Source organism: Buteo buteo, chromosome 9, assembly GCF_964188355.1.
Source record: "Buteo buteo chromosome 9, bButBut1.hap1.1, whole genome shotgun sequence".
Taxonomy (NCBI): Eukaryota; Metazoa; Chordata; class Aves; order Accipitriformes; family Accipitridae; genus Buteo; species Buteo buteo.
In genome coordinates, this window is record NC_134179.1 from 14,813,017 (window position 1) to 14,825,973 (window position 12,957).

The 12,957-nt window shown below is 37.0% G+C and overlaps 1 protein-coding gene across 1 annotated transcript in view; it reads left to right on the forward strand.

Annotated features, from left to right (window-relative positions):
• PLCB4 (phospholipase C beta 4) overlaps positions 1-12,957 on the forward strand; it is a 97,746-nt gene that overhangs the window by 41,742 nt on the left and 43,047 nt on the right. The window contains exons 19-25 of the mRNA XM_075035452.1: positions 1,521-1,556; positions 4,213-4,354; positions 4,998-5,082; positions 5,303-5,427; positions 7,446-7,497; positions 9,771-9,873; positions 11,642-11,806. Coding sequence (XP_074891553.1) covers positions 1,521-1,556; positions 4,213-4,354; positions 4,998-5,082; positions 5,303-5,427; positions 7,446-7,497; positions 9,771-9,873; positions 11,642-11,806 — 708 coding nt within the window. The remainder of the gene's footprint in view (positions 1-1,520; positions 1,557-4,212; positions 4,355-4,997; positions 5,083-5,302; positions 5,428-7,445; positions 7,498-9,770; positions 9,874-11,641; positions 11,807-12,957) is intronic.

Sequence of the window (12,957 nt, forward strand, 5' to 3'; positions counted from 1 at the left end):
CTCATTGAGGAAACAGAATCAGTATGTAGGAAAACAGTATACAAGTGGAGGATTTGATAAAAAATACTAGTTAAAAGCAGCAAGCAGTTTCCTGCTCCTGCCTCTGATATTTTACTTTGCATCTCAGTTGCAGAGCCCTAATATGAGGTCGAATATCAGCTTCCTCACTCAACAGTGGTTTTTTGCAAGGTTGCAGCCTGTGTCTTCATTACAGGGATTCCCTCGGTCATTTTTAATTAACTCTTAGGGTAGATTCTCCCTTCTACCTACAGCAGTGAAGGCAAAATAGGACAATCATTCCCCAGTGGGGTGGTATGGCAGTGGGGCTATACCAGAGAGCCAGCTGGCAGACAGGGTAAGAGTCCCCTTTATTCCACTCATACCTGATTTAGTACAGTTTATCTGTGCTCAGTAACTTGAATATTACCTGACAGTAATTAGATACAGAATATTGGTATTCAAAACTAAGCCTGCTCTGGCACTGAAGGCATTATAGTTGCTTGTTATAGGAAAAAAAAACAACAAAACATATGCGAGTGCTAGGGTACCTTATCAGATCATGCTCCTCTGTCACTCAAGTATTTTGGCCACTTTTCTCCTGCCTGGCTGCTTTTGGCTCTTACTCCAGACAGTAGTATAGGTATGGAAAATCCTTCATAGCACAGGTTGCCCTGGGCAGTATGTCTCTAGCAGTTATCACCAAGACATCAGACCTGCCTTCTTGGTCTCTCTTCAGGTCAACATCTTTGCTTCTTCAGGACTTCTATGAATCCTCCCACTGAAGTATTGTTTAACTTCTTTGCTCTAGGGCTGGTTTCACTTACTAAGTCAGCTGGTCCTTAACTACCTGAGTATTTTGGGGTTTGGTTTGGTTTTGTTGGGGGGTGGGGGTGTGTTCAGATTAGTCACTCATCCTCAGCATATGCCCTTGGGTAACTTCTCTACTTCTTTGCTGATCAGTGACTCGATCTTTAGGAATGTACGTTTAGTGCCAAGTCAACATTTATCTGTCTAAGATTCTCAGTAGTGGCAACTTGTAATTGAAGATAGACAGCAGACTGTCCCATTGCGTATAACATCTTGAGATAGGGCTTTTCCAAATGTGGACATTGAAAGCACAGTTTACAGTGGTCTTAACCCTGAAGTTTTCAGAGCCTGGGCAGTTTGCGTATCCGGATCAGATGATCTTTTGTGTTGTCTGGGTGTGTCACTCTTTCTTTCTTCTCTGAAACTTTGTGTCCCCAGCATCTAGGGATAGCACTATTTTGGGCTTAACTGTCTGGCATCCCCCCTCCTATTTCCATTGCTATGTAGCTGTTGGAATTTCATATCTTGTATACCCAAATTTGAAATAAACTGCAAATTTTTGCGAGTGTATGGGACAGATGAGCCACACAGGAAGGTGGAAAAGGGTGTACTTTTTCTAAATGCATTAACTTTTTGAGGATTTTTTTTTCCTTACTTTGAGTGTTTCCTATTGCTTTTTCTTTGGGTAATGTATATATATTTTTTTCCCTTAGGCTGTTGAAGATTCTGAGCAAGAAAACAATAAAAAGGTGACACATAGGATGTTATGTAGTTTATTTTATTACTTTATATATAACGTACATATTTCTTACTATGCATTCTTAGTGATTTAACAATTTTATGCTCAGTTTCACTGTACCTACAGAGTATTTTTGAAAGTGACTCTACCTCCTTTTGTCATCTAGGGTTTCTTCTGCTGTACTTTTATACTGGGGTTATGGCTGTCAGAAAATTTGGGGACAGACAGGAGTGCATGACTTTTGCCTGCTTAGAAGTGTCTCAAATGTCATGCACTGGGAAACAGCAGTTCTTTGAATGGTGTTGAGATGTATCATCCCTGCTTCTTTTTTTTTCCTCTTCCCTTACCCTGACTGCACTTTGTTTTCCTCTCTTTTTCTTCCTTTTGCTTTCCCTTGGGACTTCTGCATTTATCTTCTCCCAGGAATCCCTTCTGTAAGACTCTTCCCACCTCCTTCTGCTCTCCTCCTCCTCTTCTCTCATTAAAGCTGCTCCTGTTCCTAACCACACTTTGTTTCAGTCTGTGTTGTTTTCTAAGGGGGTTCTGCTTCTTTTCTTGAGGGGTGGGAGGTGTAAATAATGTAGAGAGATCAACTTTCTTCCATTGTTTTCTCTAGCCCCTAAAAGGGTCGTGTGCTGTTGTAACTATTCCTTTGTTTCGGTAGGCTTTAAGAGACAGTCATCCTTACCCTTTCTAATTCATAGTTTTAAAATTGTGAACGCTGCAAAGGGTATAGCCCATTTACTATAAAAATTATGGGTCTGCAAGTAAAAAAGATAAAATCAATGACCAGTAGATTGTCTTAGAACATTGTCTTAGAGCTAACTTGTCAGTAATGCAGTCATACAGCTATAGTCTGCAGTGTACTATTGCCTTGGCACTAAGGAATGCATAATCCCCTTTGACTTCCTTTTCACTGTGATTCATTACTTAGACGTTTACGGATCAAGATAGTAAACTACGATTAGCAATTCTCAGCAGTCAGCAAGAAGCACATTGAAAGAGCCTGGGTTTTAGAAGAGGGGTGGTCAGTTCTTCCTGAATTATTGGCCTTCCAAAAATGACGACACAGCAAAGGACTAGTTCCTTTGAAGAAATTTGGCCTTAATTTGTTCAAAACTCTATTAACAAGTATTGACTTAGTAACAATGTCTGTATTTTACTAATAAAGGGATGTACCATTTGGCTTATTTAGGGAAGAGATCTGTGAACCCTCAATATGTGGATTCCTGAAAAGCAGTTGGATTGAGCCCTGGTGATCAGCATTAAAATATGGTATCAGTTTGATTTCATGGGCCACTGGAAGTTTAATTCAGTCTAAAATGCATGTAAAACAATGTGTACCTGGACTCATTCTGATAACTCAGCTATTCTATGCAGTCAGAAAATGATGTTCCTTGTGTCTATAATTGTCTTATCATATCAAGGCATAAATTGTTTCACTTCACATGGAATTTTTTTTTAAATGTGTCCACACAATACGGCACATAGAGGTACATGCCCATAATACGAGCAAGTAGTTTTACATTTGCTTTACTCTCCCATCTTCTGAGTAAATGAGTTGCAGTAGTGTAGGTTCTGTGAACTGCATTCTTCTTCCATGAGAAAGGGCTTTGCAGTGCTTCCTGTTATTGACTATTTCCTGATACAATAATGAAGGAGAACTTTCTGACAAACACAGGTTGCATTCTGAAAATAAAAAGCTGTAATTTTTGAAAAGACTTAGTACTTTCTTGCAGAAGTTCATTGTCAGCCTACAGTACATTAGATTTTTTGGTAATGGTTCACCAGTTTGGTAACTGGGCACTGGAGAACAAGCAAAAATGTTTGTGGGAAAAATGCCATTAACAGTAAGCCTTGCAGAGTTTGCTTAGATTGACAGAGATCTTTCTTTTTCTTTCCTTTCTTTCAGTGAAAAGTATGTGTTTCAAACTGGTTTAGGGAAAGGAAAAAGTTGGATGTGTAGATCCACATGAGAAGCACTTCCTGTTGAGGGCTTCTAGCAGATGAGATACTTTTAGAAAACTTTTGAAGTTCTGTCATAGTGCATCTTTATGTGAAAGGTGGATTCAGTTTTTTATCATTTTAAGTGGCTAGCAGTATGAGCTTGGTACTGTCTCTCTTGTTGGTCTTGTGTGACGTGTTTCTCCAATGAAGGTTGCAATCCCTATATTTTGGTCTGCTTTTATTAGTAAAGTTTAGCAATTGAACCTACTGGTGTTTTGATGTTGAAAAAGTTCTACTCGGTACCAACCATGCATTACCCCACTGCAGTTGCTATCAGAAAATGTGTATTAAATCACAATTCATAGGAATTTATTTGACAAAGATAGATCATTATGTCCCACCATTGTTGAGTCTATTGTAATATTTATCTTTTATCCCAAAGTTATCCTACTAACATCATGTAATATTTACCCACTGCTTAGGAGTTTTTCTATCATCAGTCCTCTTGCATGCATCCTGTAACATTGAGAGTGTTTGGTGCATATATCAATAAGAAAATAAATCTTAATTTGTGACATTAAATTTCCACTTTTCTTGTATTAATTTGCACTTTCTTTAACTTTCTGCAGATTTGGGTATAATTTTGTATCACATTTGAAAATTCCAACAATAGTGTTTGCACACACAAATAGCGATTATTCTTTTTAATGTGTTTTCAGGGTTTAGTAACTGTTGAAGATGAACAAGCGTGGATGGCATCTTACAAATATGTAGGTGCCACAACCAATATACATCCATATTTATCAACAATGGTCAACTATGCTCAACCTGTAAAATTTCAAGGTTTCGATGTAGCAGAAGGTAACATAAAAGGTTGAATGACATAGAAGTATTTGTCTGCTTATTCTAGGTAGTTTTTTTAATCTCGACGTTTCCTGAGTTTAGAAATGACGTAAGACTTTTGTAGTTTAATGACCGTTATCAGTATATTTTTAGATCTCTGTTTCCTTGAATGTAAAGTTAGCATGTTATTCCATTGGTCATCCACACGGAGTCACTAAATTACTGGGAAAATATGAAGATGTTGAGGTTGATTATATTCTTTACGCCCTTTCAACTAAAGTGCTTTTTTTAGTTCATCTTTCTGTAAAGTAAGGTGACCGTGATTTGTCACAGTGGTCAGCAGTTAGCTGATGCTTTCATATTGCACACTAGACCATTTACTATGTTACTTTGCCTTATCTAGCCACACAACCCAGGCTCTGAAGAACAGTTTTGTCCTAAACAAAAAATGAAAGTTTGTTGATTTCCCAGGAATTGGAAGAAAAAAGCGAGTCAGAAATATTATTAAGTTTCTCTTCAGTATAATTTAATCCTGTGAGTGACAGATAAAGGGGAAACAGACCAGAATTTGCTATATCCTGCTATTACGTATAGTGCATGATTTTGAATTCTGATTTTTCATTACAGAAGTGTTTTAAAGTGTCTTGTCTTTTCTTTCTAGAACGTAATATTCATCATAATATGTCCTCTTTCAATGAATCAGTTGGACTAGGATATTTGAAGACCCATGCCATTGAGTTTGTGAAGTATCCTTTCACCTCCTCATACCACTTCTCTACTAATGCTACAAATAAACAACAAGCTTATCTTTCTAGATTTACAGTGTTCCACGTCCATAAAGGAAAAGGGAAAGTAGCTCATAGGATGAAAAATAATAAGATTAATGTAAGAAATATTGAAGATACCAGGATATGACCATACATTTCTGTGATGTTTTTATTTCATTTTCCTTGATTAATTATACAGTTATAATAAACGACAAATGAGTCGGATATACCCAAAGGGAGGCCGAGTGGATTCCAGTAATTACATGCCTCAAATTTTCTGGAACGCTGGCTGCCAGATGGTCTCACTGAACTATCAGACCCCAGGTAGGCAGCAACGACCAGTGAACCTCAATCCTAAAGAATGGCTTGGGCAATAACTCTCAAACAGATGCCATGGATTTGCTTCTGGCATTTTTTGAGGAAACAGGCATATGGCTAAATAATACAGTGGGGTGGAATTATGGAAGCGTAAGACAACGAGCAATAAAAATGCCGTACATAGAAGGAAAATTCAGTCCCCTTTCATGGAAAAATAATAGAGTACTGTAACTTCTCACATAAGTGATAATGTTTTATTAATAAAAAGTGTAAATTACAGGGAAGTCACTGTTTTCACAAAACACAGCTTTAGCACAGTTGGGTGCATGTCTGCAAAGTAAAGTTGGAGCGTACAAATTAAGATGGTAAAAAGTAATGACTATGTGCCAAATGCATTTCTAGACCAGTTATTGTGAAGTGTTAAGAGTTGTGTGTTCAGCATCAGAGAATGGGGTCTGAAATCCCAGCTGAGAAAATGATGCCAGGGAATGTAAATGCCTCTCCACAGTGTAAACTGAGAGGAGATGTATTGTTCCTGTTCCGTGAAGGTGTGAGTATAACTAACAGGGTAGGGGTTTGGGTTTTTTGTTTGTTTGGTTGTTTTTTTTTTTTAATTAATCTAGGAATGTTTTCAGTTGTATATGTAACAGACCAGTTTTTCCATTTTGTTTTTCTAGCTGTGATAATGTTTTTGTGCTTGCTTCCCCCCCCACCCCCCCGAACGGTATCTTTGGTACTGCAGGCACTGCTAATGATCATACCCTGAGTTCTGTCCTGCAAAGCTTTGCACTGATTTCACTAGCTGAGGAAGCAAGAGAAAGCTGTGCTGGAATACACTGCTCGTAAAGCACTCCACTGGACACAATATGGAGGTTGGAGCAGATATGCAAGCTTCAATCTGCTCCTAACACTGCCTCTACCCACTGCATGTCATTCTCAACCCCTTTATATTGCAAAATAAGAGTGGTAATTGTATAATTGGAAGTGAGCGACTTTCCTGTATTAGTCTTCTATGATCCAGCTGTGCTGTCAGGCTGAAGAATAATTGAGGAAATACAAGTTAAAGCTGTCCAGTAAAGTGAATAATAACTGTTATGATCATATAAGAAACTTGTATTTTGTGTAACGGAGAACATACAGAAAAGATTTTGTTCCTTTTTGAAGGTGGAGTCTGTTGGGCAAGAGAATACCTGTGTTATCGTTAAAAAAGGATATTGTATTCTAGTGTAATTGGAAACCTGCAGGAAAACATGTTATTTTTTACAAAGTCTGGGAGAGGGTTGGATGGGAGGGGGGTTGTTATGTATTTACTATCTGTTTTTATATACACGTGCCGTAATAATGCATTGAATAAAACTCAGATGCTTTAAATACTGAAACTAAGCAATGCTTCTGTGATCTTTCTGATTTCTTTGTGTGGTATTTTATTCAATTAAGCCCATAAAAAAACAGTGTGATAGTCATCTCACCTTCTTTAAGATGTCAGGATACAGAGAGCATCATCGGAGGTAGTTGTCAATGGTCATTGTAGAGAAATACATACTTCTAGGATGTCTCATCTGGTATATTTTATATGTCTGCCTTAGGCTGAGTTTAATTGCACTGTTAAAGTGCCTGTATGCCTCCATTATTCAAAGTGATTCTAGATCACTAGCAGAAATGAAGACATCTATACTCTAGATACCAACAGTCAGATGATGGAAATCCCATCCTAGGCACTTTAACGTGACAACAGTCTAATGCTTCTCTGCCTATCAGGTGTGTTTGAATTCAGGGAGAGACTGTTTTTTAAGCACAGAATAGACTGCAGCTTGGTTGATAAAGCTTTTATTACTGTGAAGAAATGTGAAGTTTTCCTGTTGCTTCCTTTTATTTCTTAGATGTGTGTGTTTCATATGCATTAAATTTATTTTTTATTTAAGCTGGTTATTCTGGACAAACAGTCTTTTTTTTTTTCTAAAAAGGATTGTTCATGATCTGCATTATTTAGAAGGAAAGATAGTAATTTTTTTCTCTCTTGACAGATTTAGCAATGCAGTTGAATCAAGGAAAATTTGAATATAATGGATCATGCGGGTGAGTGATATGATTTAAACTGTTGTCACTGTGTATCCGAATCCTTTACTACTATGTTTTTAATAAAATTTTGTCACTGTTAATTATGTGTTACAAAAGAAAAATGGGATGCTAGGTGAAGAGTAGAAATTAGCAGAATTCAGGGAGAATTATCCCCTGCAAGGAGGTATTCTGCTGAATATGCTTTTTAACTATGCCCAGTTTTTAAAGATGAGATAGAAGAGGCTTTGTTACCAATTATGAAGAAGATCATGAATACGATACACAGTTACTTAAATACGTCTTCAGCTTCTGTTCTCGATCTTTCTTTGAAGATATGCCTGAGAATGGAGATTAATTGCACAGTTCACAGAATTGCCAAATTTACTTGGACAGGTTGAGTCTTAATACATAGGGAACATTTTTTTAATCTGTGTACTTTAGCTGGAGAGCAGATTTCATACAGAATACTGAAGTGTTTCATCTCTCTTAAGTTCTTGCTCGTGACTTTTGCATGAAAAGGGATGCTCAAGTGATGTTGATGGATTTTTCTCAAATGTTGAGTTTATAGCTTAATAGGATAGGCTGATCATTAACATCAAGAGAAAGGAGAAGTTTGATGAATTATAGGAAATGACAGTCCAGAAACACATTAAAATCTGCACACTCATCCTGGGAAGAAACAACTCTTTTACTAATGTAAGTCTTATTCAGGAAGAAAATCTGAGTAGATGAAGCTTGGTAAAATTCCTCGTCTGCAGAATGGGTAACATAGTGCTTTGCCACTCCATGCTTTTATTTTGGTTTTGAACTCTCCAGCTAGATAGAGGCTGTTGGGAGTGATGAAGGTGCAGTCTCTGGTAGTTTCAGTCAGAACAACAAAAATAGAAGAAAACCAAAGGTTTTTTTGTGGCAGAGTATGGTTCCTTTCTTGTTTGACCCACAAGCCTAGTAAAAGAGCACCTATTCACTCTTGCCCAATGCTTAGAAGGACAAGCATCATTATCAACTAAATTCCTTGATTCTTATGTCAGTCTTCTGGTATTACAGTAATACAGTGGTATATTTTTATATGCATTGTAAATGTGGTGCTGTTTCAGTCACAGAAAACACGCAGGGCAATGAAAGTTAAAAAAATTACATTTCCTTCTGTCTGTACTCCTTTTTTCTCTGATTTACAGTTTTCACGCTGGTGAAACAAGATTGAGTCACTCCAGCTTCAGCATTTTTTATTTCAGCAGGCCTGAAGCAGAGGCTAAGGATGTTTCTGATAGTTCCCTGTTGTCCATAATGTACTTTAAATTAATATAATATTATAAAATCACACAGATTTATAACATAAGAAAAATTAGAAATAGAAGCCACATTGTGAAAAAATGGGAGAAAACATTGACATTCTTTCCATTGGAATTTTTCCAGCATTTTTTAATTATTTCTGAATTCTGTCTAGGCCTTTATAACGTTGTGTACCAGTGATTCACTAGAGAGACTAAGGGTGGGTAAAAAATAATCTTCTAGCAGCTGTTGTCTGTCAGGGCTGTAGAATTAGCAAGATGATTCCAGTCTACATGTTTTCTTCCACTAGTGGAAGAGAACCCCTGTCATGTGTAGGACAGCATTTCTGTGATCAACTGTTACTTCATTTTGATGGCAGAATCCTTGGGTTTTGATTCATCAGGGCATGTCTTGGCTTCATTGATATGTTGATCCAGTGTATAGTCCTCAGGGATGTATTGTAAGTGTTATTATGGTAGTACCTTTCATGCTACTATAATTAACAATCTGTCAGCACTGACATTATCAGCTGTTTCCCCCAAGGTTTTACAACTGAGATGAAAAAATTAGCTTCAAGCTGAAATTCATTGTACGAGTCTTGACTCTATGGAACTGCTTAACTTAAAAGAATAAAACTGAATAACCCCTCTGTATTTTTCCAGTGTTAAAGAATTAAAACAAATGAGAGCATCTACTTTTTATTATATGATAACTTGCTGAATTTTTAAAATTATTTTGAAATGTCCTTTATTATATTACATTTACTTTCATCTTGAAATCCAGGGTTGATTTCATCTCTCAGTAGCTGGTAATTCAAAATTAAGATTAACATATATCTGTATTCTAGACAACTATAATATTTCCTTTTACTTTCTCACACTTGCAGCTCAAATGATAGTCTGTATTTTACAGTGCTGTAGAGGAGTTCATTGTTTAAGGTTAGAACATACATTCTGTTTGTATTTAATACAATTTTAATTTCCACAAGAGAATAATTTTCTTCTCTTTCTTGAAATAAGGTATCTACTTAAACCAGATTTCATGCGACGACCAGATCGAACATTTGACCCTTTCTCTGAAACTCCTGTAGATGGTGTAATCGCTGCAACGTGTTCTGTGCAGGTAAAACAGCAATAGACAAACTTCTGTCATGTTATCACATCCAAAATCACATTTAAATGTCAACAGAAATAGGATATCTACAGAAAATGTGTTCGGATTGTGTGGATTTCATCAGATTGTTTCCATTGTTTTTTTAATATTGCTAGCTAAGACATCTGTGTTTACTTGATCTGAGTGGAACATGATAGAATTAGAAATGGTTTGTTATTACACATTATCACTGCATTTTAAACCCCCTCGTGCTCTTTTTGAATTAACATCAGCACACAAAAATAAATAAATGAGTGAAGTTCATTTCTGTGGACAGTATGAAATTATACAAACATCAGTTATCACCATAGAGCATGAAGGAATGTAAGCACACATGGACAGAATATTTTCAAAATAAGTAGAGAAAAATGGTTCATGTGATGGAGGTCCTTACTTTGGAGTTATCTATGAGTTACAAAGTCCATAAAACTTCTGTTGTAGCTCTAAAGCATGGGTAGGTGTCACATTTTGGAAGGAGGCTGACAACTGTAAAACCTGTTTTGTGACTTGATACTCTGTCTTTGCTCAAATACCCTATGTGCAGCTTATCAAAAAACTTAAGCTGTCAGTTATCGCTTTCTATGGGCAGCATGGAAATTTCAAACGCTCTCCGACCAAGGGTTCATTGTGCATTCTAGATATTTAACTAAGTTTCATTTGCACCTTCAGAAGAACAAAAACTTTTTATTAATGTTGTTTTTCTTTAATGTTAATGACAGTACAATCCCTCCAAGAATAAAGTGGGATCTGGTGGTGAGAACATGAGTTGAAGTATCAGTAGAGATAGTTCTTAGATCACGTATTTTGCCACTTGCTCTTCTTGTGTGACTAAAACTAGTATAAAATTCTGTACAAATTCTGTTGTAAAGGAGGTGAGTAGACTGAAGCCAGTGATGGTACCCCTCAGCCACATAACTTTTCAGATTTGCTATCCAGAGTGTTCCCTGGAAGAATGTTAGATCATGAAAAAAAAAGGACTTCAAATGAGCTTAGGTCTGTGAAATGGTGTTTCAGGGTTTTTTTTCTTCGATCCTTGATCATAGTAATGAAAACATTAGTTGTATTTTTAAGTAGTAGATTATCTTGAGAGAGTAAAAATTTTCACTGGAGTAATCACCTGCTGTGGCTAGGTTAATCTTGACTTGGAGTAAAATTGCAACAAATCTTCATATACATAACAATATAGAGGAGTCATGTGGGTTTTTTGTTTGTTTGCTTTTTAAGCATCCTACACTTCACAGACACATAGTATGGAGTTAGGCTGATGTGATTAGTTTAAAACCTTTACCTAAGCGAAAGCAGAGCAATAGCTTCCTTTCACCTCTTTGTTGTCAAGACATATAATAGATGGCAGTGCTTCTGAACAGAAAGTTTAAAGTTGCAGAATAGCAGTGCCCAATCTGGTTGTTTCATGCAGTGTTTTTCACTAATATAGTGAACGCAACTGTGAGACATCGGCTAATTGGGCTGACTGACTTAAAAGTGTTAATACCATAGCATACTGAGTGCAATCATTTCAAATTAAGGAGATATTTAAGGTCTTATCACAAAAGTTTTTCTAAAGAAGTGCAATTTTAGCACTAAATATGCCATTTTCATATGATGAAATAAATATATCTGTTCTGTATAAAGTATTTTTCAGACTGCTGCCAATATAAAAATACCAGTATTTTCAGTATTCATAAAATGGTGTGTGCTTTGTATTGCTTTTCCTTACTGCTCTGTTATTATGTTGCAGGTAATATCTGGTCAGTTCTTATCAGACAAAAAAATTGGTACGTATGTAGAAGTGGATATGTATGGTTTACCCACGGATACGATACGTAAAGAATTTCGAACACGCATGGTGATGAACAATGGTCTGAACCCTGTTTACAATGAAGAATCATTTGTATTTCGAAAGGTAGGATATTTGGAAAGCAGAGTTTGTGTTTGCCAGCCCTTTTGCACATGAGCATACTTGCTCACTTGAGCCACCCCTCCCTGCTTCAGTCTGACTGCTCACATGAATAAGTACTGCTCCCATGAAAAAGGGTTTGTAGGGTTCCTTTTTACTACAGTAAACAATCTGAAGCTGAAATAAGCTTTCAAAGAGGTTGTTTGTTTTTTTGTTTTGGTTTTTTTTTTAAATTTTGCTTTGTTTTGTTTTTCTAATGGATAACCTCTGTAGCTGTCACATGATTTTTTTTTGTTTCTGTTTGGCTTTTCCCTTCCCTTTGCTTCCTCTTCCCACTTGGAGGTAGCCACCTCCTCCGTGGCCATGCCTGTGTTCAAGGTATGCAGTCTGCTCAGAATGAGCCCCCGCTGGTGGACACCATCCTTCCTTGGAGATTTCTTCTTCCCTGCCCTGGCAGTGGCTGCTATCTTGCACTGTTCCTTCAGCCCAGAGGGCAGGTGAGATGCTGCATCCAAAGCTAAGGTCAATGTTATTACATGGAAAAGTTGGAAGGGTGCTGTGTTCCTCAGACGTGTTGCCAGCTCCCTCCTTCAGTAGTCCATGTGCATCATGTACCTTTTTCTTTATTTTTTTTTCTTTAATAACAGAAGAAAAACAAACCTTTTTTCTTGGTATGGGGGATTTAAAGAGAGAGATCAGTCGTCCACGTTCAGGTTTTATCTCTCAGTCTTTATATATATGATACACATATATTTTTTTTTTCTGTTGGCTGGAGTTTCATCCAGACTACATGTGTTAGCAGTGCCGTCTTTGATAATGTGTGTTTTGCTTACACCTGTTTTGTTGTCATGCAAAATTGTTGCTCTTTTATTCCAAAGTGACAGACTTTGCCGAGTGGTAATAACACTTCACACTTGGGTATATTACCTACATAATCTGCTTTTTTAATAGTATAACCAGTTTTTAATAGAAACGTAGTTAATGAAAGAGGCTTTTTCTGGACTCAAATATATTCTGGAATGAGTGTGACTTCAAGTGCTTTCCTCTGTATATGAGGAGGTACAGGGAAGATGCTTAGGTACAGTGACAGGCAGTCATGCTACCCAGGGCTTGCTCACCATATGGCCAGCATCTGCTGCTTTCTGACTTCTTAAATC